Raw genomic sequence first — 27275 nt, forward strand, 5'->3', positions numbered from 1 at the left:
TTGCTTCCTGGTTTCACGACATTGTGCTTGGGCTCTTGCAAGTCACTGCTGGCAGGGTTGGTCTTACACCGCTTCTCTCAAGGTCTTGCAACACATTTGGAGGAAGGCAGTGAGGCTTGGAGTGCACACCCGTGTATTTGATCACATCACTCCAATCCTCCAAACCCTTCATTGGCACCGAAAGAATAGATTTTTTTTTAATATTGCTGAAACCATACAACACTAACCCAAGTTGGTTGTTCCTGATTACATTTCTGTCATCATGACACCACACACCCTTGCAAGGATTCCATGTTTCCTCGCAGTGAGAATGTCCTGGTACTTCTTCTCACTAGGATGGAGACTTTTAGCCATTCTTCAGATATTCTGCTTTAACTGTGACTGCTCTGCATTTTTGGTTTACAAATCAACCTCATCAATTGGTTTATAAATCTCAACTACAATCACAACCTTTAACGAGCTCTTCTCATTACACCATTTCTCATTAAGTTGGGGGTTGTAGCTCAGGTAGGGTGTACACTCTTGTCCAAAGACTCTAATGAACCACCTCTCCAGGCCATACTGTACATTTGATTGAAACTGGAAGGGATTTGCCAACAAGGGTTTAATAGGGATTAACATGGAAACACAACACTGACAACAAGGATTTAAGAGGGTTTAATACGGAAACACAACACTGACAACAAGGATGTAATAGGGATTAATACGGAAACACAACACTGACAACAAGTATTTAATAGGGTTTAATATGGAAACACAACACTGACAACAAGGATTTAATAGGGTTTAACACGGAAACACAACACTGACAACAAGGTTTGGTTTAATACGGAAACACAACACTGACAACAAGGATTTAATAGGGTTTAACACGGAAACACAACACTGACAACAAGGTAGAGTTCAACACGGAAACTTGTCGTCCAAATTATAAACAGCAACACATGCAGGAAAATATAACACAAAACCAGGACGGATCTGGTTTGGAAAACTTCGGTTTGATTGAGGTGGAAGGAGAAGCTGCAGATTTTCCCAAATAGCTTCCTTGCTTTTCCAAGTTCAACTTTCCCTGATGAAATGTTCTCCTGCTTCCCCCGTCCATTGTTAAAATTTGCTACTGTGGTTTTTTTCCTGCACAAATGTCTTTGTTTAACCGTGTCTAAGATGGAGGATCTTGTATGTACAGTACGTCACGTATGGGACAGGGAAACACTGTTGGACTTGAATATGAATACAAGGACATGAGGACATAGTTGAGACATTTAGACACTATGAGGGATCTGAAACTGTGGTCATGAGTATCAGGTGCTCACTGCTGAGGTTACAAACCTCAATTTCAGAGGTGAACTTTTTCTGTATTATTTTTGTTTATGAAACACCTCTTCTTCCTCAGTAACTCTATTCTTTGTTCCTCGTGATTCCTGTCCATTTCAGATGATCACAGCAGTGTATTCCTGAGCATGCAAGACAATGACACCACTTCAGATTACATCAATGCAAACTACATTGCTGTGAGAATTGCTGGAACACTGTGTGTGTGTGTGTGTGTGTGTGTGTGTGTGTGTGTGTGTGTGTGTGTGTGTGTGTGTGTGTGTGTGTGTGTGTGTGTGTGTGTGTGTGTGTGTGTGTGTGTGTGTGTGTGTGTGTGTGTGTGTGGCACCTTTGAGTTGTTAAAAGGTTACAGTGTCTGCGCTCCTTGTAAATAATGATGTGAAAGACTGTAAAGTGATGCTTTCTGATATCTCTGCAGGGATTCTCTTCTCAGAAGGAGTTCATTGCTTCTCAGGGTCCTCTTCCCAGCACCGTTGTGGATTTCTGGCGTATGGTCTGGGAACAGAAAGTTAGCACCATCGTCATGCTGGCCCAGTGCGTGGAGGCCGGTCGGGTAAGTCTGAACAAAGCCGACACGGTTACAAAGATTGATCCGTTTCTATGGTTTCCATGTTAGGTTGAATGACACTTTGCTCCCCATCATTTTTCTGACTCGCAAATCCCGACGTCCTCACCTCATCCATGCATTTTCTCTGACAGCCAAAATGTGAGCAATACTGGCCAGATGACAAGCAACCGCACAACTACGGGAAATTTATCATCTCCCTACTACGAGAAGATAACGTGGAGCATTGGATCGTTCGTGCCTTGGAAGTCCGCAACGTAAGATAATGGGGATCCTGGAGACACGTAAATGAAGGACATCGTTTGGTGTTCAGAGGGTTTAAATTTATATTATTAAGGGATGATTAATCTTGGAGTTGAGAATCCAGGGTAGTTTCAAACCTCGTACATTGATATTGTCGATATGAAACTGTAAATGAGTAACGATTAAAAGGAACGTAAGTTGGTTATTAATGGAATAATTTTGAGAATTTCCAACAAGAGTAAAAGCTTTGGAAAAGAGATGAGTGCAGCGGAAACAAGGGAATCTTATTGAACTGATACTGTGTGCACCACATAGCAAGCAAACAGATCCATTTAGATCAATGTTCAAAGGTTGGTTTCACATGGATTTCCACTATAATGAAAACCCCAAGGTTGTTGTTCCATGGCAAGAGGTAGGTGACATAACCCCAACCATTCATAAGGAGATGGCAGTTGTCACCGATCGGAGGTGTGTGTGTGTGTGTGTGTGTGTGTGTGTGTGTGTGTGTGTGTGTGTGTGTGTGTGTGTGTGTGTGTGTGTGTGTGTGTGTGTGTGTGTGTGTGTGTGTTTACGGGAGCAGAGTCTCGATCAATGGTGTGCGAATCACTGTTGGTAGCGAATTTGATGAAGGAAGAGTGAAGTTATTATGAACTCAGGATTCTCCACGGTGTTGAGGGTATAATGGAGTAAATTATAAAGTGGAGAATGAACTCGAAGTGAAAAGGTTTTTCTTTTTTTAATAAAATATAAATTTTTGTGGTTTTGCTTGTTTGTATTTTGGTTGTTTGTGGGTGATCTTTTCTTTCACTTGTTTGTTTAGAGCATAAACGAACTCACAATCACTGTCTGCTTGTCTGTTTAGAAGCATAACAATGAGACCAGAAGAGTGTCTCATTATCACTTCCGTGCCTGGCCTGACCACGGTGTCCCCAGGAGCACCAGTCATCTCATAGACTTTGTCTCCGTCGTCTACAATGACTGCAATAAAATGAACACGTCTCGAGCCACCGTTGTCCACTGCAGGTATGGAAGCACGTATAAGGTTGTTGATGTTCCACATAGGACTTTTCCTGGATATCAATGTTGATGCAATGCCAGTCCTTCCTAACAACTATATTCATGGAATTGCTGGGATTACATGTCATGTTTCATGTTTCAGAACAACTCCTAATTTCATTCAGGTCAACAGTTGGAGAACACCACTTGAGTACAAAATGGTACAAGTAACCTCCATGTTATAATCATCCTCGATGTGAGAGACAAGGCGGTACATTCATATCGCGTCCATGTAAAAGCACACAAGGCAGCGAAGTGTTCCGGAAAAATCTTAACTTGCTCTGGAATTACATCTGAGCACATTGTTAATGATACTGGAATCCGACGGTGGAACCACATCGACTATACCAACAGATAAGGCTGAGAAGGTAGTTGAGGACCATTTTCAATTTTCCTGATGTATTGTTGCGGACCGGGTATCGGCTGCGAGCACGACCGCTAGGTGGAGCAGTAGGGTCGACTCTACCGAACACCCGGAATCTAGATCGTACCTTTCAGAAAACTCCGAGGGTACGGGTCCCTTACCGGACCATGAATCATCAATAATTCCACCACGTGGTACAGGGTTATTTACCAATCTTCAAAATAGCTAGAGATCCACGTGGCGATCTACCGGATATTCACACCCTTGACAGCACTCGTACAAGTTGAGCCGTTAGCGTACCCGACCCGTGCGCAACCCGATTGGATGGTTTGCCGAAGTCCCGTCGGTCCAAATGTACATTTACAGTGGCAACAGCCTTTGTAATTCACCAACACGCGCCATGCTAAGCCAATGGAAGAAACACAGAAACGAGCTGATACATTTAACAAATCGTGTATTTATTCACAGTAATCGGGGAAACGAGGGAAGCACGTAAGGGCAGAGTTATCACAACTAATAGAGAATGCAAATTTACACACAAACACTTAAACAATTGCTACTTAAAGGCGCTGTCACACCTTGACGATTTAGCCAGCGTATGCCGACTTATGAAATTTTTTCTAAAACGCTGGCACACGTCGAATACGTTATGGGTAAGTTTTGTATACGTTAGGAGCACGCTGAAAAACACTGCCATACGTCGTAGTACGCTGACTTTAATCGTTGTACTTTGTGGTTGTCCTCAAATTTTTGCATGCCTGAAATTTTACGACGTATGCCGGCGTATGACTCACACGTTCCGCATAACGCTGGCCATAAGTTGGAGGCACGTTACGCGATCGTTGACACACGTTACTTGTAAGTTACTCATAAGTCAAAACACATCAAGGTAATGGTTAGCGTCGGTGTTCCAGACTCCCTGATTTTTTTTTTCTTCTTCTTCGGTATGACGGTGATGTTGACACTTCGATTTCTAGTGCGGTTATAATATAATATAATTAATAGGCTGCCGCTCAACGATTTAAATCATAACCGCACTAGAAATCGAAGTGTCAACATCACCGTCATACCGAAGAAGAAGAAAAAAAAAAAACAGGGAGTCTGGAACACTGACGCTAACCATTACCTCGACGTGTTTCGACTTATGAGTAACTTAAAAGTAACGTGTGTCGACGTGTGTCAACGTGACCGTCATACCAAAGGAAAAAAAAAAACAGGGAGTCTGGAACACTGACGCTAACCATTACCTTGATGTGTTTCGACTTATGAGTACCTCACAAGTAACGTGTGTCGACGTGTGTCAACGATCGCGTAACGTGCCTACAACTTATGGCCAGCGTATGCGGAACGTGTGTCATACACCGAGTACGTCGAGAAATTTTCAACATGCTGAAAATTTCTCGACGTACTCGGCATATGACGACGTATGCCAGCGTACTACGACGTATACCAGTGTGCTTCAGCATGCTCTTAACGTATACAAAACTTAACCATAACGTATTCGACGTGTGCCAGCATGGTTCGGCAAATTTTTCATACTTCGGCATACGCTGGCTAAAATGTCAAGGTGTGACAGCAGCTTGACACTTCGATGTCTAGTGTGGTTATGATTTGAATCGTCGAGCCACAGCCTATGAATAGCCTACGCCACGTGATCGTCGGTGATACGCTGCCACGCGCTATGCATAAGTTAGACTTATGCATAAGTTATGCATATCGTTGGGCATAGGTTGTGAACGCCGACAACATGCTCAGCATTCGTTGGCATAAGTTATCTATATGTGATTAAAACGCTCTGTGTACGTTACTAATACGTTATGCATACTGTACGTCCAACACGTTATGAATACGACCAAAAATTTTAAAAAACATCAATAGTTCAGCGTACGCCAGCGTTTTACATACATTTTGATCCCTTGCCATACACTGGCTAAAACGTCAAGGTGTGACAGCCCCTTATAGATGGGCCCACAGACAGACGCACACCCAAAAGAAACGGACCCAAAATTGTCTTTATTATCCCATCAGCTCGGAGGGAAGTCGAGCTGAGGGACGAGAAAGTGGCTGGCTACCTGGCCGCGAGCGCGCGGCTCAACGTCCACACCTTCCCGGAGCACCAGTCGGCACGAACGGACGAAGGGCAGCCAACGCAGACCGCGTCAGCGATGAGATGAGCCGGGAACCAGAGCACGCCGGCGACAAGATGAGCCGGGAACCAGAGCACGCCAGCGAAGAGATGAGCCAGGAACCAGAGCACGCCAGCCCACGCCAGCGACGAGATGAGCCGGGAACCAGAGCACGCTATCACGCCAGTGACAAGATGAGCTGGGAACCAGAGCACGCGCTCACGAAGATGGGGCGCAGATTCTTTCCAACCCGCTCGAGCAGATTCCACCCGATTATTTGCTCTTTGTTCCTTTTGTCGCTCTCGGGCGCGGTTCGTTCATCGTAGCCCGCTCTCATTGGGTGGGACACGACGCATTCCCTTATTTGGCGTGCAGCCAAGCGAACCGGTTCATGACCATATTTGGGAATGGAATTCCGAACACACCCGCATACCAGCGAGCGCACGGAGAATGCCGGGAGCAGAGGGTTTTCGCTGTGAGAGTGAAGATGGCGTTGTTGTTGTAGTTGTAGATGTAAAAATCCTAACGATCAAAATAACTCCGCAGCGCATGAACATTTAATTACCCATTAAACAAGGGACGGGGAGCTATCTATCCACATTTACTTATCGAAATAACTGAGCTATAGGACCTGTATGTTGAGTGCTCATGGCTTCCAGCTTCATAACAGTATGCAGACTTGATGGGCTGAATGATCTCCATCTGCATCGAAGTTCCTTCTAAATCTCAGAGAACTGAGTTTTGTCCATAAATTTCAGCTTAAACGTACCCAGATCTGCCACGTCTTAGAAGTGAAGCTTTGCTTAGACTTGAATGGAAGAGCTCCACTCGAAGCTGGATGTTGTGGAATATTTTATTGTAAAAATAAATAAATAAATAAATAAATAAATAAATAAATACAAGTGCGAGAAGAGTGTATGAAACATCTGCTGCCCATGACGTACATTCTGTTCAAATAACGTCACAACTCAAACAAAGGGGAATGTGGAAGGCACGTAAACAGCTCGCCCAAATCATTTTCATCACGGACTAGTCCAAGTTTCATTTCAACTCTTGTTTTCAAGTTCTGAAATCTTGACCTGGAAAGTACCCATCACATTGTTAGACTAGAACGGCACTCGGTAGAACACAAACCTCCACCAGCATCAACAATTAACTTTTTGTATCCCACTGATGAGTCGGATCTGAATTCGGACCTAAACCAAAATCCAATTGGCTTGTTCTTGTTAACTAATCAACTTTTCCATCTCGATTTGTCACATGTCATCCACAACTTTTAGAGATATCATGCTGTACATCAGTGATTCTCAACTAGGGGTAAATTTACCCCCTCAGGGTAAAAATTTATATGGCAGGGTAAATGGCCTGTTACATGGCCTGTTCTTTTTCTGGTTTTCATCAATGATCTCTCTGACTCTCTGGAAAATCCTCTATATCTCTTTACTTCTGACTCCACCCTCTGCCGTACCATCGGTCATCCCTCAGACCGGCAAGCATCAGCTTCTTCGCTCACTGCAGATCTGGTTAAAATCACATACTGGTCCAACACGTGGAACATGTCTTTCAATCCGGACCAATCTCACACTCTCACTATGTCTCTTCGAAAGGACCGTTTCGAACCCCCCCCCCCCATCCACTTTCTCAACAATCCTCTGGAAGAAGTCCTTTCTTTCAAGCTTCTGGGTCTCACTATCTGCCATGACCTTTCCTGGGAAAGCCACATTTCAAACCTCGCCTCCAAAGCCAGTCGCCGACTGGGAATCCTCCGTCATGCAAAGTCCTTCCTCGGCCCACCTGAGCTCCTGACCACTTACAAAGCTTTTGTCCGCAGCCTGATGGAGTACTGCTCTCCCCTCTGGGCTGGTGCTCCTGCCTCCCACCTTTCTCGGCTTCACGCTGTAGAAACCAAGGCATTTCGGATCATTGGCATCTCCCGCAATGAGGCTGAGTCTTTGGGCCTCTCACTCTCTCACGACAGGCTGGTCGGTGATCTTTCTGTCTTCTACCGTCTCCTCTCCAGCCGAGCCCCCCCCCAGCTCTCTCTGCGATTTGTCCCCACCACATTTCCGCAGGGCGCTCAAGGTCCGCCAACAACCCCCTTCTTGTAAAACTACCAAAATCACGAATCACTGCTCACCTTCACTCTTTCATTCCTCATTTTTTTTAGATTTTTTTAGCAACTTTTTTTTTTTTAGCAACTTTTAGCAACGATTTTTTTTAGCAACTTCAGACAAAATCAATAACACCGTTATCGTTGTGATGTGAGACAGACAACACATAATACATTATATTTTCTGTTCTGAGAAACTCTCCAACAAACCACAAAGGTTGCTGACATAATGCAGAAAATAGAAGACTTCTTTGAAAGGAACAGTCTCACATGGGACAAGTTGGTTCAACTTGTATGGCTGGAGTTAGATCAGGTTTCACTGCACTTGGAAAACAAAAGGCACCCCATGTGATAACAACGCATTGTGTTTTTCACAGATATGCATTAGCTGTGAAAACCCTTCCTGAAAATCTGAAAATGGTTTTGCAGAAAGTTATTGAGGCTGTCAGTTTCATTCGTGCCCGAGCACTGAATCACCGCTTGTTCAAAGCTTTTTGTGATGAGATTGGCTCTGAGCATTCAATTGTTTTGCTTCATATTGGGGTGAGGTGGCTCTCAGGTGGACTTATTCTTAACCGAGTGTTTGAGCTCCGTACTGAGGTCGAGATTTTTCTTCGTGACCGGGATTCAAAGCTGTGGGAAAAGATTTCTGATTCAAAGTTCATCGCCTCTTTAGGGTATCTCTCAGATATATTTACCCATCTTAACCAAGTCAACAAACAACTCCAGGGGAAATCAGTAACCATCGTTGAAGCAGGTGAAAACATGAAAGCATTGCAGACAAAGCTGGATTTATGGGCACGAAGAGTTCATCAACAAAAATTTGCAAATTTTCCAAACTTGGATGAGGCCATTTGAGAAGAACCTGGTGCGTTACCTGAAATAAATGAAGACATCACAGCACATTTGAACATCTTGAAGCGTCACTTCACTGGCTACTTTCCAGAAGACATGATACCTACAGAAAGATGGATATTAAGACCTTTTACCACTGATCTGTCAGAAATGAGAGATGACAACCCAGCAAAAGAGGAGCTGATAGATCTTCAGTCCTCTGATAGTCTTAAGGAAGAATTTGATAGAGTTGGTGTTGATTTCTGGATGAAACTCACAGATTCATTCCCACTTTTTACTCAGCGAGCCTTCAAAGTGCTTGTTCCCTTTGTCACCACATATCTACGTGAATCAGGTTTTTCTACTTTTATAGCAATGAAGACAAAGGCAAGGAACCGCGTTAAAGCCGATGACGACATGAGGGTGGCGTTGTCATCGACAGCTCCTCGAATAAATAAACTGGTTGACTCAATGAATCAGCAGAGTCCCCACTGATGATGCTTCTGGTATTTTTGTTTGATCTTGTTTGATATAAGTGGACTGTATAGTTTTTTTTCCTTTATCAAAGTTTATTTTGTGCAAAACCTGAACAATAAAGTTGTTCCATCTTCCTTTTTTCTGTGCCACTATGCTGGCTATGCATTTTTTTGCATGGGAGTAAGGGGGTAAATGGCGAAATACATCAAGCTGAGGAGGTAAATGACAGAGGAAGGGTTGAGAAGCACTGCTATACATAGTTTTTGGCCTGATCTCTCAATGGTGAAGAATCACATAAAAAATTCTCAGATCCAGATCTGCGAATTTGGATTCGAATCTTCCCCAAAATTGAATCTCAGGCTTTGCCAAAAAAATTTTTTTGCCAAGTAACAAACAGACAATCAGACAGGGATGCAAACATAACCTCCTTCTACCCTCGGTGACAGAGGTAATACGTTAAACATGTCGATCTGAAACAATTATCAATTGTTCCCAAGTCTGGAAATTGAGTGTTCATGAGAAATGGCCAAAAACAAAGACAAGGTAAAATTTGGTTGCTTGAAAATCCCAAAGTATCTCCGGTTCCGGTTTTAGAGCAGCGAGAGGTCTCCTTTGGGGCTCCCTGCTGACGTTCTCAAAGCTAAGTTTCCGGTTATTTGTCCCGTTTTAACTGTTTAATTTTCTCACCTACATGTTACTGTGTGTTGCTAGTTCGGTTTTGTTTCAAAAATCGTGCTATTTTGTGAGTATTTTTGTCGACGTTCTTACCTGTGCTTGAGGCCTAGGCCTAGGCTTGAGGCCTACCGGTTCTACTCGGTGTTCGATCGGTTTTTTTTTGTTTGTTTTTTCTCCCCATTACCTTCAATTTCTATCCTCCCCATTACCTTCAATTTTGATCCTCCCCACTTTCCAAACATCCCCCATTCTCCCAACTAATCTCTTTCTTATCTCAAAAATAAATAAATAAATAAATAAAAACCCTACAACAACAACAACACGCTCACCTTCTCTGTCAGGTCAGGTCAGGTCAGGTCAGGTTCGATCTGTGACCTGCTACAGGTACCATGTAAACCTGTACTAACCTGTTCCATGGTCGGGTTGTCGGCGACTAAACCGTCTCCCCCACCAGGTTTTCTGGTGAGGAGGGTGTTTGGATATGGACACCCAGCAGGATTAAAAACAAAACCTGTCAAAGGGCGGAGGAGCTCCTTGTGAGCCAACGGCCATCCATATCTAGTGCCCAACTGTGTCTGCGGACGTCCTCCTGCAGTTGGGTCACTTCTTATTAGGAGGTTGGTGGCAGGATTTGCACTCCGGCCACCGTAAAACCCTTCATTCCGCAAAACGCAAAAACGCAAAAAAATCTGAAAACCCACTCCGTGGGAGTACCTCCTGTGCAGCTTCCCTTCGCAGGGCAGCTCACCGGATGACGGGATTGGGGCAAAGCCTTCGGGACCCCCAATCTTTGATAGGAGGGAAACCACAGGGTAACATCCTTGGGTCAGATTGCGGGAGAGTGTGTCGGAGTGGTGCTGAGGTGTCGTCCACCAGACGGCGGTCTCCTTGGGTTAACCTGAGGCGGTCCCTTCGGGTGGGTGCCTGGAATGTCCTATCCCTAAGAGAGGATGATCACCTGTCTCTGTTATCATCTGAGCTCAAGCGTTTGGACATCGGGATTGCAGCTCTCTCTGAGGTTCGGAGACCGGATTGCGGCGAGATAATGGTGGGTGGTTACACCTACTATTGGTCTGGTCGCTCTGATGGTTACCATACCCAAGGAGTTGCTGTAGCTGTGTCCAATAAGCTGACCCCAATGATAATTGAGGTAACACCGGTCAACGAGCATATTATGAGATTAAGGATTCGTCACTCCTTAGGTGTCATTTCCCTGGTCTCTGTTTATGCTCCGACTGAGGCAAGTGATCTCACCGTGAAGGATGCATTCTATGCCACACTCGAGTCTGTGGTTGATCAGTGCCCCAGACGAGATACACTTCTAGTCTTGGGGGATTTCAATGCATCGACTGGAACTGATAGGGACGGTTATGAGGTGTGTGTTGGTCCCCATGGGTCAGGAACTATGAACCAGAATGGCACTAAGTTCCTTGACTTTGCAAGAAGTCATGGACTTAGGGTGGCTGGTTCATGGTTTCAGCGCCCACAAGCTCATCGCTGGACTTGGTATTCCAACGCTGGCGGTGTGGCAAAGGAGATTGACCATGTCCTCATTGACGGTCGTTGGAGGATGATCCAGAACTGCAGGGTCTACCGGAGTGCTCAGTTCCTCAATACTGACCACAGGCTTGTTGTAGCAACTCTAAAGCTGCACCTTAAATCCTGGAGAATGGTACCATCCCAGCCGAGGCTGGATGTTGCCAAGCTCAGGGATGAGAGAGTAGCTGAGGAGTTTGCGAACAGGCTGAGTGGACACTTGGGGGGTCTGGGTGCTTTGGGGGGTCCTGAATAGTTGTGGAGCGCCTTCAAGACCACCGTCCTTGATGTTGCCGGTGGATGCCTTGGAGCTCACCGCAGGGCAAAGAAGAATTTTGTCTCTCAAGGGACACTGGATACCATTGACCAGAGTCGCAGGGCCAGGCTGAATGGCAGAGCTGAGCTGTTCAGGGAGCTGAGGCGTAAAACTGTACGTGCACTGAGGGTGGACAAGGAGGCCTATGTGCGAGGAATCTGTGAGGGGGTAGAGCATCACCTGTGGACAGGTGATTCTCGTCCCGCTTACAGGGGAATTCGCGCATTACGTTCATCCAAGCCCATCCCTCGGAGCACTGCAGTTAGAGCAGAGAGTGGTAGGCTCTTGACAAAGGAGTCTGAAGTGAAGGCCCGCTGGGCCGGTTACTTTGAGCGGTTGTACCAGGCTGATCCCCCAACTGTCGAGTTGGACGTCAAGGGTGTTACAATCCCTGTTGCTGACCCTCGAATCAACTGTGGTCCACCTACGCTTGTGGAAACACGGGCTGCGGTGAACCAGTTGAAACGGGGCAAAGCTCCAGGGATCTGTGGCATCCATGCCGAACTTCTCAAGGCTGGTGGAAATGCTGCACTCGTGTCGTTGCATGCAGTTTTGTGCTCTGCCTGGAACACAGGCATCATCCCAACTGACTGGAAGAGGGGCCTTGTTGTCCCTCTCTGGAAAGGGAAGGGTGATCACCAAGACTGCAACAACTACCGAGGGGTGACGCTGCTCTCAGTGCCGGGCAAGGTCTTTGCTCGGATAATTCTCGATAGGGTTCGCCACCATCTGCTTGAGCACCAGCGTCCAGAGCAGTCAGGCTTTACACCAAAGAGGTCAACGATTGACCGTATCCTTGCACTTCGTGTCCTCATCGAACGCAGACGAGAGTTTCGGCAGGGGCTGCTTGCAGCCTATGTTGATCTCTGTAAAGCGTTCGATTCAGTGAATCGGGATGTCCTCTGGAGGATTCTTGGTCTTCGTGGGGTGCCACCAAAACTGATCGATCTGATGTCTGAACTCTACTCTGGTACTGAGAGTGCTGTGAAGTGTGGTGGTACCTTCTCTGACTTATTTCCAGTTGTTACTGGAGTTCGTCAGGGATGTGTACTTGCCCCCACACTTTCAGCACTTGTATGGACTGGATTCTAGGGAGGATGTCGGAGAGATCAAGTTGCGGTGCGTCATTTGGGAATGTCAAGATCTCGGACCTTGACTTTGCAGATGATGCAGTCATCTTTGCGGAGACTTTAGACATCCTCTTGGGGGCCCTCGAGGTGCTGAATGAGGAGTCGGAGCCGTTGGGATTACGGGTTTCTTGGGTCAAAACTAAGATCCAGGCTTTCGGTGACATCTTGGATGCTGCTGTCCTGTCTGTGTCTGTTTGTGGTGAGGATGTTGAGGTCGTGGAGAGATTCACTTACCTTGGCAGTGATATTCATGTCTCTGCCGGCTGCAAGTCAGAGGTCAATAGACGTCTGGGTCGGGCCTGGGGAGTCATGGATTCACTGGATCATGGGGTGTGGCGCTGCCGGTACCTGTGCGGGAGGACGAAAGTCCGAGTCTTCAGGTCCTTGGTACTTCCAGTCTTGCTCTATGGGTGCGAGACTTGGACTCTGACCAAGGATCTGAGACGGAGACTTAATTCCTTTGGTACCAGGTCTCTTCGGAGAATCCTTGGCTATCGCTGGTCGGATTTTGTGTCCAACGAGCGGTTGCTGAGAGAGACTCGGATGAGATTTGTTACCTGCATAGTCCGTGAGCGTCAGTTGCGGCTGTATGGACATGTGGCTCGTTTTCCTGACTCTGATCCTGCTCACCAGATTCTCTCAGCGAGGGAGTCTCATGAGTGGAGGAGGCCAGTGGGTCGACCACGTGCCTCATGGTTGCAACAGGTTGACCATCATCTCAAGGAGATGGGGATGGGCCTGGCATCTGCCTGGGGGATGGCCAGACGGAGGCCCCTGGAGTACCGGCGGAAAGTGGACGCAGCGACGTGCTGTTCTGGCACATGCTCCCATACCTGACCTGACCTTCTCCTGATTCTGCTTCTTCTTCTTCCTCTTAACTTCCTCCTCGTCTTCTTCCTCGATTTTTTTTTTTTTTACACTTCCATGACCTAATCTATTGAACTCTCTCATATATTAATATTAACAACAAAAAAAAAAATATATATATATATATATATATATATATATATATATATATATATATATATATATATATATATATATATACCCAACAACAACACGCTCACCTTCTCCCGATTCTGCTTCTTCTTCTTCCTCTTAACCTCCTCCTCGTCTTCTTCCTCGATTTTTTTTTTTTTTTTACACTTCCATGACCTAATCTGTTGAACTCTAATACATTATTTTTAACTACAAAAACGATCTTATAATGCTTCATCTTCCTCTCTCACACATGTGGTACTCTTTACTGTTTCACAATGCACTACTCTTCTGCTATTTTAACAGACTGCTCTCATTTCGACCTCTCCTTCATTCCTTGCCTAAAAAATCCAACTATTACAGCGCTTTTTCTCTCCATGCTCTGAATTCGCCTTCATTGCATCCATCAAGAATTGTGTTAAATCGCATCTCTGACCTAAAACTTTTAAAAACCACAGTTTGCCATGGATGCTCGCTTTCCATCAACCATTCTTTTTTTCCAACTTCAGTGCCAACTCACCCCCCTCACCCCTCACTCTCACTCTCAAAGCAACCATCCCACTCTTCTCCCTCCAAGCCTCCCTCTCACCTCTCTCAAAAATCCCCCCCTCACCTTTCTCCCACCTTTCATCCCCCTCACTCTTCCTTCTCAAAGTTGCCCCCCCCTCTCATCCACCAACCTGCCTCCCTCCACTGCCCTCTCACCTCCATCTCTTCACTCCACCTCCTCAAATCCTCAACTGCCTTCTTCCTTGTCTCTTGTCCCCCCTCTCTCCCAGCACCACAGAGCCTTTTCTCCTCCTCATTCGGCCCCCTCCCCTCGCTGTTCTGCAATACCCCACACTCCTTCAGTAACCCTCCTTACCTGCCCCCCTCGTCCCTTGTCCTACCCTCCCCCTCCCCCTCCACCTCCTGCACCCAAAGCCTCCTCCCCTTCCTCTTCATTAAAAGTGTGGACCTCAAATATCCGGGGCCTTCGCTCAAACCTTTCAGATCTTTCCATACAGGTTGCCACTGACAAACCAGACATTATCTGCCTAACAGAAACTTTCCTCTCCCAAGACGTGTCTGACTCCCAAGTATCTCTCCCTGGCTACTCCCTCTTACGGTATGACAGACCTGACCCTCGTCCTGGTGGAGGTGTTGCTCTCTTCATCAAAGAATCTATTCCTCACTCTCCATGCACTGCTCTCACTCCCCCACACCCCCAGGAATACCTCTGGCTTCGGCTTCCCCTCCACTCCCACCTCATGTTTATATGTGTACTGTACCGTCCACCGAACAGTGATGACTCCATCTACACCTCACTATCCGAAAACATGGACCATCTTCTATCTTCTCATCCAAACTCTCTCTTCCTCTTATGTGGTGACTTCAATTGTCATCATGCGAGTTGGCTAGGTGTGGGTACCTCTCTCACCTGCCATGGCACCTCAGCAAAAACTTTCTGCGACTCATTGGGACTGACTCAATCGGTCAACTTCCCGACCCGGATCTCAACCAATGGCACTCCATCTCTTCTGGATCTGATTTTGACAAATTTCCCTGACAATATCTGCTGCTCTTCCTTCGCTCCAATTGGTTCTTCTGACCACGTCCTTGTCAAAGTGGACATCTCTCTGGCTGTTATCAGAGAACCACCTCACCGCCGTCGAGTCTGGCATTTCACTCAAGCCGACTGGCAGGGTCTCCGAGCAGCCATCAAACTGACAGACTGGTCTCCTATCACTACTTTCTCAAACATCAACTCATCCTGGGAATTCTTTCAAAGAAACTTGCTCTCCCTCATGCACAGATTTATCCCCTCTCGTGTTCAGTTGTCTTACCCTTCCTCCCGCCCTTGGTTTACTGAAGCTTGTGGCGAGGCAGTTGGCCTGAAACAACTTGCCTTTGCCTCATGGAAAGCAAACCCAACTGGGGGCAATCTCAGTTCTTTCCACAAAGCTCGGAACAAGTGTGTATCTACCCTCAGGAGAGCCAGAAAACAACATCTTTCTCATCTCAAGTCTGAACTCTCAAACCTCTCTCCCTCCTCAAAATCCTGGTGGCGTTTAATCAAATCTGTTTCTGGTGTATGTTCCCCCTCCATCCCCTCCCTTACCTCAAATGGCCGCACTGCTGATTCCACACGTGATAAGCTGAATGTCTAAACTCGGTGTTTGCAGCTAAATCTTGTGTCCTAAACCCATCACTATCTCTACCCACTTTACCCAGTCGCACCCAACTGTCCCTGGACTCTGTATCCTTTTCTCCTGACAAGGTGGAGAGCTTGCTTTCAAACCTCGAGTCAGATTCTGCAACCGGTCCAGACGGCATCAGCCCACGTGTCCTCAAAGCCTGCTCTTCTGCTCTTGCTCACCCTCTCTCTGTTCTATTCACCCTCTCATTTGCCCAAGGTCATCTGCCATCTGCTTGGAAATCTGCTAACATCACTGCCCTGCATAAAAAGGTGCAAAAACAGATCCCTATAACTACAAACCAATCAGCCTTCTCCCAATCATCAGCAAGGTGATGGAATCCATCATCGCCTCAGATATGAAATCCTTCCTCTTCTCCAATGGCTTGATTTCCAATCATCAATTTGGTTTCAGACCAGGTCACTCTACCCTGGATATGCTGCTTCTGCTCTCCCATCAATGGATGGAGGTCCTCAATGCCAGACAGGAAATCCGAGCCGTATCCCTGGACATATCACGTGCTTTTGACACAGTCTGGCACCCTGCCCTACTCACCAAACTCTCTTCCCATGGTATTCAAGGCCATCTCCACTCATGGCTCGCAGACTTCCTCTCCTGTCGCAGTCAACGTGTGGCCCTAAATGGAGTTCTTTCATCCCCTCTTCCTGTGCAGGCTGGAGTTCCTCAAGGTAGCGTTCTGGGCCCTGTTCTTTTTCTGGTTTTCATCAATGATCTCTCGGACTCTCTGGAAAATCCTCTATTTCTCTTTGCCGACGACTCCACCCTCTGCCGTACCATCTGTCATCCCTCAGACCGGCAAGCAGCAGCTTCTTCACTCACTGCAGATCTGGATAAAATCACAAACTGGTCCAACACGTGGAACATGTCTTTCAATCCAGACAAATCTCACACTCTCACTATGTCTCTTCGAAAGGACCGTTTCGAAAGGACCCCCATCCACTTTCTCAACAATCCTCTGGAAGAAGTCTTTTCTTTCAAGCTTCTAGGTCTCACTATCTGCCATGACCTTTCCTGGGAAAGTCACATTTCCAACCTCGCCTCAAAAGCCAGTCGCCGACTGGGAATCCTCCGTCGTGCAAAGTCCTTCCTCGGCCCTCTTGAGCTCCTGACCACTTACAAAGCTTTTGTCCGTAGCCTGATGGAGTACCGCTTTCCCCTCTGGGCTGGTGCTCCTGCCTCCCACCTTTCTCGGCTTCACGCTGTCGAAACCAGGGCATTTAAGATCCTTGGTGTCTCCCACGATGAGGCTGAGTCTTTGGGACTTTCACTCTCTCACCACAGGTAGGTCGGTGGTCTTTCTGTCTTCTACCCTCTCCTCTCGGGTGCTCAAGGTCCGCCAACAACCCCCTTCTGGTAAAACTACCAAAATCATGAATCGCTGCTCACCTTCACTCTTTCATTCCTCTTTTTTCCCACCTTTGGAATAAACTCCCTCACTCTATTCTTTCCCATTCTTCCCTCCAGGCTTTCAAAACAGCTGTTCACCACCACCTCTTATCTTCCCCCATCCAAATCCTCGATCTTTTCTACCCCCGATAATCCACCCAAGCCCACTTCCTTCATTTCTCCTGCTTTCCTTCCTGAAAGTCCCTGAAATGTCCATCTTCTCTTCGCCATGTTCCCCGTCCCATCCCCATCCCTCTCCCTTCCACAGTTCACCTAATGTGTCTGTTCCCCACTGTTTTGTCCCTTCCACTCCCGCCCCTCTTGTCTCATGCCTCCTTGCTGTGAGTTGTGTGTTAGCTCTCATACGAGCCTCGACCAAGGAATACAAAAAGTAATTGCTCTCAACAAACTGGAACATGCTCAAAGTGCCTTTAATTACTTGTCCCTCCTTTAGAAACTTTCACATGCTCTCCATGTTTGGCAGCCTCTGCACATGCCCACACTGTCTCTGTTCCTTAAGGTCAACACAGTATGATATTCCTCGAGTTTTATCCCATGTTCTGACAAACTCTGCAGGTTCCTCCCTGCATCCTCTTTCGCAGCAACATACTGTTACGAATTTGGAAGCTTACTGCACTCAACATTCAGGTCCTTATAGAACAGTTTTATCGGTAAGTGTGTGTTTATAGTTAGGGCCCCCTACATGTGTCTAATGGGAATTACATGTGTGTACTGCAGAGATTAGTTTACAACAAACCTCCTTCACTTCACTTCACACACCGACGCCATTGCCCACGTGCGTTCGGCCACGTACGTGGGCGGAGATTTCCATTGCCTCAGACCGGGACTCTGCCCAGGAAGGGGAGGCGTGCCCCTTGTCCAATCATGCCACAGAGAGCAACTTTCCCATGGCACCCCGGCCAATGGGATTGAGATTGCCACAGAGAGCGACCTTTCCCACGACACCCCGGCCAATGGGATTGAGATTTCCACAGAGAGTGACCTTTCCCACGGCACCCCGTCCAATGAGGGTGGAGAGCGCCTCAGATGGCGATTTGCTCACCCCGGAGGAAAAAGGAATATAAAGAACGCCAGACTGAGAGCTTTTTGGAATGATTCTGTGGTAAAAGGGTCGTGGTCGTGGTGGTCATCATCATCGTGTTGTGGGTTCAAGTCCCGCCGAGCTAGATCATCGTCGTCTCTGATCTTCTCCTTGGTCTTGGTCCATTGGTGCGTGGCCGGTTGGACAGCGTGGTACCTGGTGCTTGGGGCGACATCGTGTCCCGCCGAGCCGGATCGCCGAAGACCACACGAGGTGGACAGGTCCAAGCACAGGCTCTGGTCTCTAGCTCACCTGTCCTTGAGCTGGAAGCCTTCAATAAAGACCCGACGGGTCCATTTCTGTGTGTGTGTGTGTCTGTGTGTGGGCCCGTCTTTAAGTAGCAACTGTATAAGTACCTTTACTTGTACATTGACTGCATTTCTTATCGTCAGATAACTCTGCTCTTTTGTGTTCCTCTCCTTGCCTATTGTAAATAAATATCCCTTTTGTTGAATGTATCAGCTCGTTTCTGTATTTCTATCATTGGTTTGCCGCGCTGCGAACGGGAACTAGGAGGCTTCATTGTTGCCGTAATCGTGCAATCGGCCCAGCAGGATTCTAGTACTCTCCGCTTGGGGTACTGCTCGGATCCGTCTCGGTAATGGCCCGGATCGTGCAGATCCTGCCGAGGGTGAATTTGCCCGGTAGTTTGGACGACGTGGGTATTTAGGTAAATTGAAATTGGCAATCGGCCCTATCCCACGTGGTCGACCTATTGGCGATCTTCGGTCCAATAAGGGACCCGTCGGCTCCGGAGTTATCCGGGGTGACGACCTGGAAATTCCAGGTGTTCGGTGGAGCCGACTCGACTGCTCCATCGAGCTTTCGTGCTCACCACCGAGACCCGGCACCACAAGAATACAACCTTTCCCAGTTTAACAGAGATTTGAATAGGTATCTCCTTTTGCAGTCATTCCCAGAACTGCTGATCAGATCAATTCTACAATTCGTCTCAGGTTACGAGATTCTATAGCTCATTGTGTGTGTGGAAATTAAATAAAGCCACAAACACTGGTGCAGATTTTTCGGTGAGTGAAGGAAAACGCCCATCCTTCCCTTCCCCTTCTCTCACACTTACCTCCCAAAGCCCTTCCACCCCCTACGGACATCTCTGGGTAGTGTCCAGGTGTTGTTTAGTATGAGCGTGCTGTCCTGTTTGAGCGTGCTGTTTTAACATACCCAATTACATTCAATCCTGTACTATTGCTGGCAGAAGGGGATCATTCCGCCCCCTCCCGCCTCACACCCTCCCCCATCCCGGAGTGTATAGCAGCATGCCGTGAGGCCTCACTCTCCCCCCCCCCCTTCCTCGCTCTCCCCCACTTCTTAGCTCTCCTTTCCTTACCCCTTTTTCACTCTCCCACCTTTCCTCGCTCCCCCCTCCACCCTGTCTTAATATTCCCATCAGCGAAGTGACAGGTTGTCTTTACAAGTATATAATATAAGTGGATGTCGTTGCACTTTTTTGACATTACTGTTCCTCCCTCTCTGTTCCCTCGCCCACACACAATACTTTACTGTGCAGTGCTGGTGTTGGACGTACTGGGACTTTCCTCGCCCTGGATCATGCCATGCAGCAAATCGAACATGAGAACATGATCAGCCTTTACAAAATTGTCAAGGACATGAGAAGCAATCGCTGCATGATGGTCCAGACGGAGGTAGGTTTTTTTTAAATGACTCGCATAAGTCAGAGGTCGATGGATATCGATATTAATCATGACTCATAAACCAATAGTAACCATAATAGACATCTGATCACAAAGCGATCGCCAATGGTAAGCATCCCCCTCCCATGATCCAATTATGGCAGATGTGTTTTTTTGAACTACCATCTGACCTTGACCTTTAACATTTAGGGATAGAGTGTAAATTAAGAAAATGTGTCCCCATCTATAATTAATCTATCCATAAAACACAACTTCATGAAAATCGGATGAACACTATTCAAGTTATGATCGAAAAGGTGTTTTTTGTTAATTAGGTCACAATTTGAAACAAGAATGACGGCACTGTGGTCACAACCTGTGACAAAATCTGGTAACGGACTAATTTGGAAACACACATTTACTGTGCTATTAAAAAATGAACAATGTGATTGGGAAACACATTTAATATGCTATTAATCGATGATCAATGTGATTTGGAAACACATTTACTATGCTATTAATTGATGAACAATGCGATTGGGAAACACATTTAATTTGCTTTAATAGATGAACAATATGATTGGGAAACACATATTTAATGTGTTATTTAAACATGAACAATGCGATTGGGAAACACACATTTAATGTGTTCTTAAAAAATGAACAATGCAATTGGGAAACACACATTTAATGTGTTATGAAAATATGAACAATGCGATTGGGAAACACATTTACTGTGCTATTAAAAGATGAACAATGCAATTGGGAAACACATTTAATGTGTTATTAAAAGATGAACAATGCAATTGGGAAACACATTTACTGTGCTATTAAAAGATGAACAATGCGATTGGGAAGCAAACATTTAATGTGTTATTAAAAGATGAACAATTACAATACGATTGGGAAACACATTTCCTGTGCTATTAAAAGATGAACAATGCAATTGGGAAACACATTTACTGTGCTATTAAAAGATGAACAATGCAATTGGGAAACACATATTTAATGTGTTATTAAAAGATGAACAATATGATTGGGAAACACATTTACTGTGCTATTAAAAGATGAACAATGCGATTAGGAAGCACACATTTAATGTGTTATTAATAGATGAACAATGCGATTGCAAAACACACATTTAACATGTTATTAAAAGATGAACAATGCGATTGGGAAAAACACTTTCTGTGCTATTAAAAGATGAACAATGCAATTGGGAAACACACATTTAATGTGTTATAAAAATATGAACAATGCGATTGGGAAACACACATTTAATGTGTTATAAAAAGATGAACAATGCGATTGGGAAACACACATTTAACGTGTTATTAAAAGATGAACAATGCGATTGGGAAACACACATTTAATGTGTTATAAAAATATGAACAATGCGATTGCGAAACACACATTTAATGTGTTATAAAAAGATGAACAATGCGATTGGGAAACACACATTTAACGTGTTATTAAAAGATGAACAATGCGATTGGGAAACACACATTTAATGTGTTATAAAAATATGAACAATGCGATTGGGAAACACATTTAATACACTGTTAAAAGATGAACAATGCGATTGGGAAGCACACATTTAATGTGTTATTAAAAGATGAACAATGTGATTGGGAAACACACATTTAATGTGTTATTAAAAGATGAACAATGTGATTGGGAAGCACACACTTGACGTGTTATTAAAAGATGAACAATGCCATTTGGAAACACATTTAATGTGCTCTAAACGATGAACAATGCGATTGGGAAACACACATTTAATGTACTGTTAAAAGATGAACAATGCAATTGGGAAGCACACACTTAACGTGTTATTAAAAGATGAACAATGTGATTGGCAAACACATTTAATGTGCTATAAAAAGATGAACAATGTGATTGGGAAATACATTTACTGTGCTATTAAAAGATGAACAATGCGATTGGGAAACACATTTAATGTGTCAATTAAAGATGAACAATGTGATTGGGAAATACACATTTAATGTGTTATTAAAAGATGAACAATGTGATTGGGAAACACATTTAATGTGTTATTAAAAGATGAACAATATGATTGGGAAACACACATTTAATGTGTTATTAAAAGATGAACAATGTGATTGGGAAATACACATTTAATGTGTTATTAAAAGATGAACAATGTGATTGGGAAACACACATTTAATGTGTTATAAAAATATGAACAATGCGATTGCGAAACACACATTTAATGTGTTATAAAAAGATGAACAATGCGATTGGGAAACACACATTTAACGTGTTATTAAAAGATGAACAATGCGATTGGGAAACACACATTTAATGTGTTATAAAAATATGAACAATGCGATTGCGAAACACACATTTAATGTGTTATAAAAAGATGAACAATGCGATTGGGAAACACACATTTAACGTGTTATTAAAAGATGAACAATGCGATTGGGAAACACACATTTAATGTGTTATAAAAATATGAACAATGCGATTGGGAAACACATTTAATACACTGTTAAAAGATGAACAATGCGATTGGGAAGCACACATTTAATGTGTTATTAAAAGATGAACAATGTGATTGGGAAACACACATTTAATGTGTTATTAAAAGATGAACAATGTGATTGGGAAACACACATTTAATGTGTTATAAAAATATGAACAATGCGATTGCGAAACACACATTTAATGTGTTATAAAAAGATGAACAATGCGATTGGGAAACACACATTTAACGTGTTATTAAAAGATGAACAATGCGATTGGGAAACACACATTTAATGTGTTATAAAAATATGAACAATGCGATTGCGAAACACACATTTAATGTGTTATAAAAAGATGAACAATGCGATTGGGAAACACACATTTAACGTGTTATTAAAAGATGAACAATGCGATTGGGAAACACACATTTAATGTGTTATAAAAATATGAACAATGCGATTGGGAAACACATTTAATACACTGTTAAAAGATGAACAATGCGATTGGGAAGCACACATTTAATGTGTTATTAAAAGATGAACAATGTGATTGGGAAACACACATTTAATGTGTTATTAAAAGATGAACAATGTGATTGGGAAGCACACACTTGATGTGTTATTAAAAGATGAACAATGCCATTTGGAAACACATTTAATGTGCTCTAAACGATGAACAATGCGATTGGGAAACACACATTTAATGTACTGTTAAAAGATGAACAATGCAATTGGGAAGCACACACTTAACGTGTTATTAAAAGATGAACAATGTGATTGGCAAACACATTTAATGTGCTATAAAAAGATGAACAATGTGATTGGGAAATACATTTACTGTGCTATTAAAAGATGAACAATGCAATTGGGAAACACATTTAATGTGTTAATTAAAGATGAACAATGTGATTGGGAAATACACATTTAATGTGTTATTAAAAGATGAACAATGTGATTGGGAAACACATTTAATGTGTTATTAAAAGATGAACAATGTGATTGGGAAACACATTTAATGTGTTATTAAAAGATGAACAATATGATTGGGAAACACACATTTAATGTGTTATTAAAAGATGAACAATGTGATTGGGAAATACACATTTAATGTGTTATTAAAAGATGAACAATGTGATTGGGAAACACATTTAATGTGTTATTAAAAGATGAACAATGTGATTGGGAAACACATTTAATGTGTTATTAAAAGATGAACAATATGATTGGGAAACACACATTTAATGTGTTATTAAAAGATGAACAATGTGATTGGGAAATACACATTTAATGTGTTATTAAAAGATGAACAATGTGATTGGGAAACACATTTAATGTGTTATTAAAAGATGAACAATGTGATTGGGAAACACATTTAATGTGTTATTAAAAGATGAACAATATGATTGGGAAACACACATTTAATGTGTTATTAAAAGATGAACAATGTGATTGGGAAATACACATTTAATGTGTTATTAAAAGATGAACAATGTGATTGGGAAATACACATTTAATGTGTTATTAAAAGATGAACAATATGATTGGGAAATACACATTTAATGTGTTATTAAAAGATGAACAATGTGATTGGGAAATACACATTTAATGTGTTATTAAAAGATGAACAATGTGATTGGGAAACACATTTAATGTGTTATTAAAAGATGAACAATGTGATTGGGAAACACATTTAATGTGTTATTAAAAGATGAACAATATGATTGGGAAACACACATTTAATGTGTTATTAAAAGATGAACTCGCCATCTCTCATCCATGTCAGACTCTTCCAAGGTTATATCAGAACGAGCTGATTCATCAGACAGTTACGGATGTTTAACCCCAAAATGGGGCCGTTCAAAAACTACGCAACGTAATTACCATGCAATCTGACGTATCGTGCCTTATGATGGGCTTGTTTAAACCTTACTATTACACGACGCATGATTAGATTTTTCAGGGTCCATCATCGTAAATAACAGCTCGACCCAAACAAAGCCAATGGAAATGTGACGCAACAAACCTGAGCAGTATAATATCAGCAGAGGCTTCCCAGCCTCATATCTTAGGCCCAAGATGGCGGTCGTATAATTTTGTTTGGGTGCCTGGTGTGTGGAGTCAAACACCAAATGTGGGTGTGGGTGTGGTCTGGCAGCTGTTCGATCATGAATGGGTGCAAATTTCAAAAATAAACCCCCAATAAGAACTCTAACAACAACAGTAACAACATTAATGCGGAGCTCCTTTAGACCTGAGACATGTCGCAGGTTAAAAGTAGGTCAAGGACACAAAACAAATATCAGATACACAATTTCAGCGCAAGTACAGTATAATGATGCAAGAACATCTTGGAAGGGTGAAGTGGTCTTTGAGATTCTGTATTGTCAGAATTGAATGATGACAAAAATCGAGTTTTTTTTTTTCAGAGAGTAATATGACCCTGACCTTTAACCCGGAGGATTATGATTTATAAACAACATAAATACGGCTTGCTCTCGGCTATCGAGAAAGGGTAATTTCATTCCGATTGGATAAACCTTCGTCGAATTTTGTTTAAATGTCTATATTTGGGTCATGACCTTAAAATTAGGTCAAGGTCAAAGAAAATTGCACCAACCCCGCAAACGTTTTCTTCCCATTATCGATGCAAAATTTCATTCCGAAAGTCGCAGACTGATCCGAGATACAGCTCAGACATTGGCAGAAAGAAGGGAGAAAAACCTATGGGTCGAAGAAACTCTGGGGTACCATGAAAATTTGGGTCACCAATTGTAGAAATAAACTCTGCAACAGATATACCCCACCTACCCCCACCCCTATCCTACAGACCATAGGGGAAGGCTTAACAAACTGCCAGACACCAAGAGTAACCTTTAACAGATGGAGAAATTGAAAGTAAATCTGATTTTCTGAAATCTTGAGTAACAATGACTCCCAACAAGTGTGAGCAATTCTTCCTGATAAAGGAATTATGTTGATATGAAAATTATGATAAAACACAAACCTTGTGCACAGGTTCTCCATGTGAACAAAGGACATGGTGATAAGAGAAGAGCCCTTTTCAATCCCACCACATGTTTTTACGTTTGTTTGTGTCATGACGTGCTCAAGCTGTCATTCGAGCTAAACCCGCTCAGATGCATCTTCAGCCCGTTCTTTTTGTCAAGGAAGTGTAAAGTGTACTGTGTTGTGTCCATGTTTAAGGAAGGGTAACTGAGTATCACAGAAATGTTTACCTTCAATCCTTCAGAAATGTTAACCTTCAATCCATTCTCACTGTTTCATGAGCCAAGGTTTTGTACATCATGAATAACTCTTACTCACCTGTTAACTCTCACATTCTTGCCAAAATGTCAAAATATTTTTGGTTTTCATACCATTTCACACTGCTGACGTATAAACGAAGTATTTGTAACTTAGTCTTGTGCCACTCTCTGGTTCCAGATACAGTACGTATTCCTGCACAAGTGTGTGAGTGACTATTTGAAGAGCAAGAGGTCCACTGGAGATCCGATCTACGTGAACGTTCCGATCATCTCTCAGAACAAGAAAGTTTAACGTTCTTACAAAACCAGAAACACCTAACCAATGGTTCATGATAAAGACAGTATAACCCTATATTCATGAGCTCAGCTGAGAAAAAGCTGTTCTAACTTCATGAACCTCCAGACATTTGATCAAATGATGTGATGAATGTCTTTTTTTATTAATTTAATTTTTCTAAAAATTGCGTTTTGGGAAAAATTTCTATTTTGAGTACTGCCGATATGTCACCAAACACACAGGACATTAAACGAAGGACACTAGACCCGAGTCCACAGAGTGTCAGCTTGGAGTAAATTGGCTCTCTACGTCACACGATGCTCTGCTATGACAAATCAAACCCGGAATTTCAGGTGCACATATTTTGGTAATCATTGAAGATAATAATATCTATCTGCCACACCTGGTTTAAACATTACCAGAATAATCCATCAAGACGTCAAATGCTATGAGGGAGCTGTTTTTTTAAAACCCAAGTAGATATTCTCTCATCACGTAAAACTTGACTTGTATCGTATTACAATTGTTTTGGGAATATAAACATTTTTCCTCTAATGTTATATCATGTCGTGTCTATTTTTTGGAGACAACGTCAAGGCTCATGGAAGAGCTGGAACACAGAACGGATCAGGACACAACATAATAAAAGTAACCAGAGAAAGAGAAGGGCGAAATGGAAACGGCAGGGCCAAGGAAGAAGGTAGACGGAGACAAATAAACAAGGGATGCAGGTAACGATGAGGGGTTGGGGAGAAAGCAAGGGGTGGACAAGATGGATACATAAACAAAATTTTGGGAGGGGTGGGGAGTGGCTTAATGGGTGTATAAAATAACATCGTTTTGGATGGGGATGACTTGAGATGGTGGTGAACAGCTGTTTGAAGACATGGAGGGAAGAATGAAATTGTGTGTGGAAGGTGGTTCCACACACATGGAAAAACGAATAAATGAGTGTAGGTGAGCAGTGGTTCTGGATTTAAGCAGTTTCACAAGAAGATGGTTGATGGTGGACCGCATGCGTCCTGCAGATACCTGGGGGGAGACAAAGCACGGAGGGAGCAGAGGGTGCAAGATGGAGAGACCACTGAATTGTCGGCTGTGGAAAAGTGAAAGGCCCATAGACTCTGCTTCATCGCAAGAGATTGAAATGACCTTGAAGGCCTTGG

At 43.7% G+C, this 27275-nt stretch overlaps 1 protein-coding gene across 1 annotated transcript in view; it reads left to right on the forward strand.

Moving 5' to 3' along the window:
- The window catches only part of LOC147010264 (receptor-type tyrosine-protein phosphatase H-like), a 137405-nt gene extending 110736 nt beyond the window's left edge, over window positions 1-26669 (forward strand). Inside the window, exons 25-30 of the mRNA XM_085861229.1 lie at window positions 1435-1511; window positions 1751-1885; window positions 2032-2154; window positions 3003-3163; window positions 19954-20089; window positions 26011-26669. Coding sequence (XP_085717355.1) covers window positions 1435-1511; window positions 1751-1885; window positions 2032-2154; window positions 3003-3163; window positions 19954-20089; window positions 26011-26124 — 746 coding nt within the window. The 3' untranslated portion in view covers window positions 26125-26669. The remainder of the gene's footprint in view (window positions 1-1434; window positions 1512-1750; window positions 1886-2031; window positions 2155-3002; window positions 3164-19953; window positions 20090-26010) is intronic.
- Window positions 26670-27275: the final 606 nt, after the last annotated feature.

The sequence above is a fragment of the Eptatretus burgeri genome, chromosome 17 (assembly GCF_056783735.1).
Source record: "Eptatretus burgeri isolate ZD-2024b chromosome 17, Ebu_testis_v1, whole genome shotgun sequence".
Lineage (NCBI taxonomy): Eukaryota > Metazoa > Chordata > Myxini > Myxiniformes > Myxinidae > Eptatretus > Eptatretus burgeri.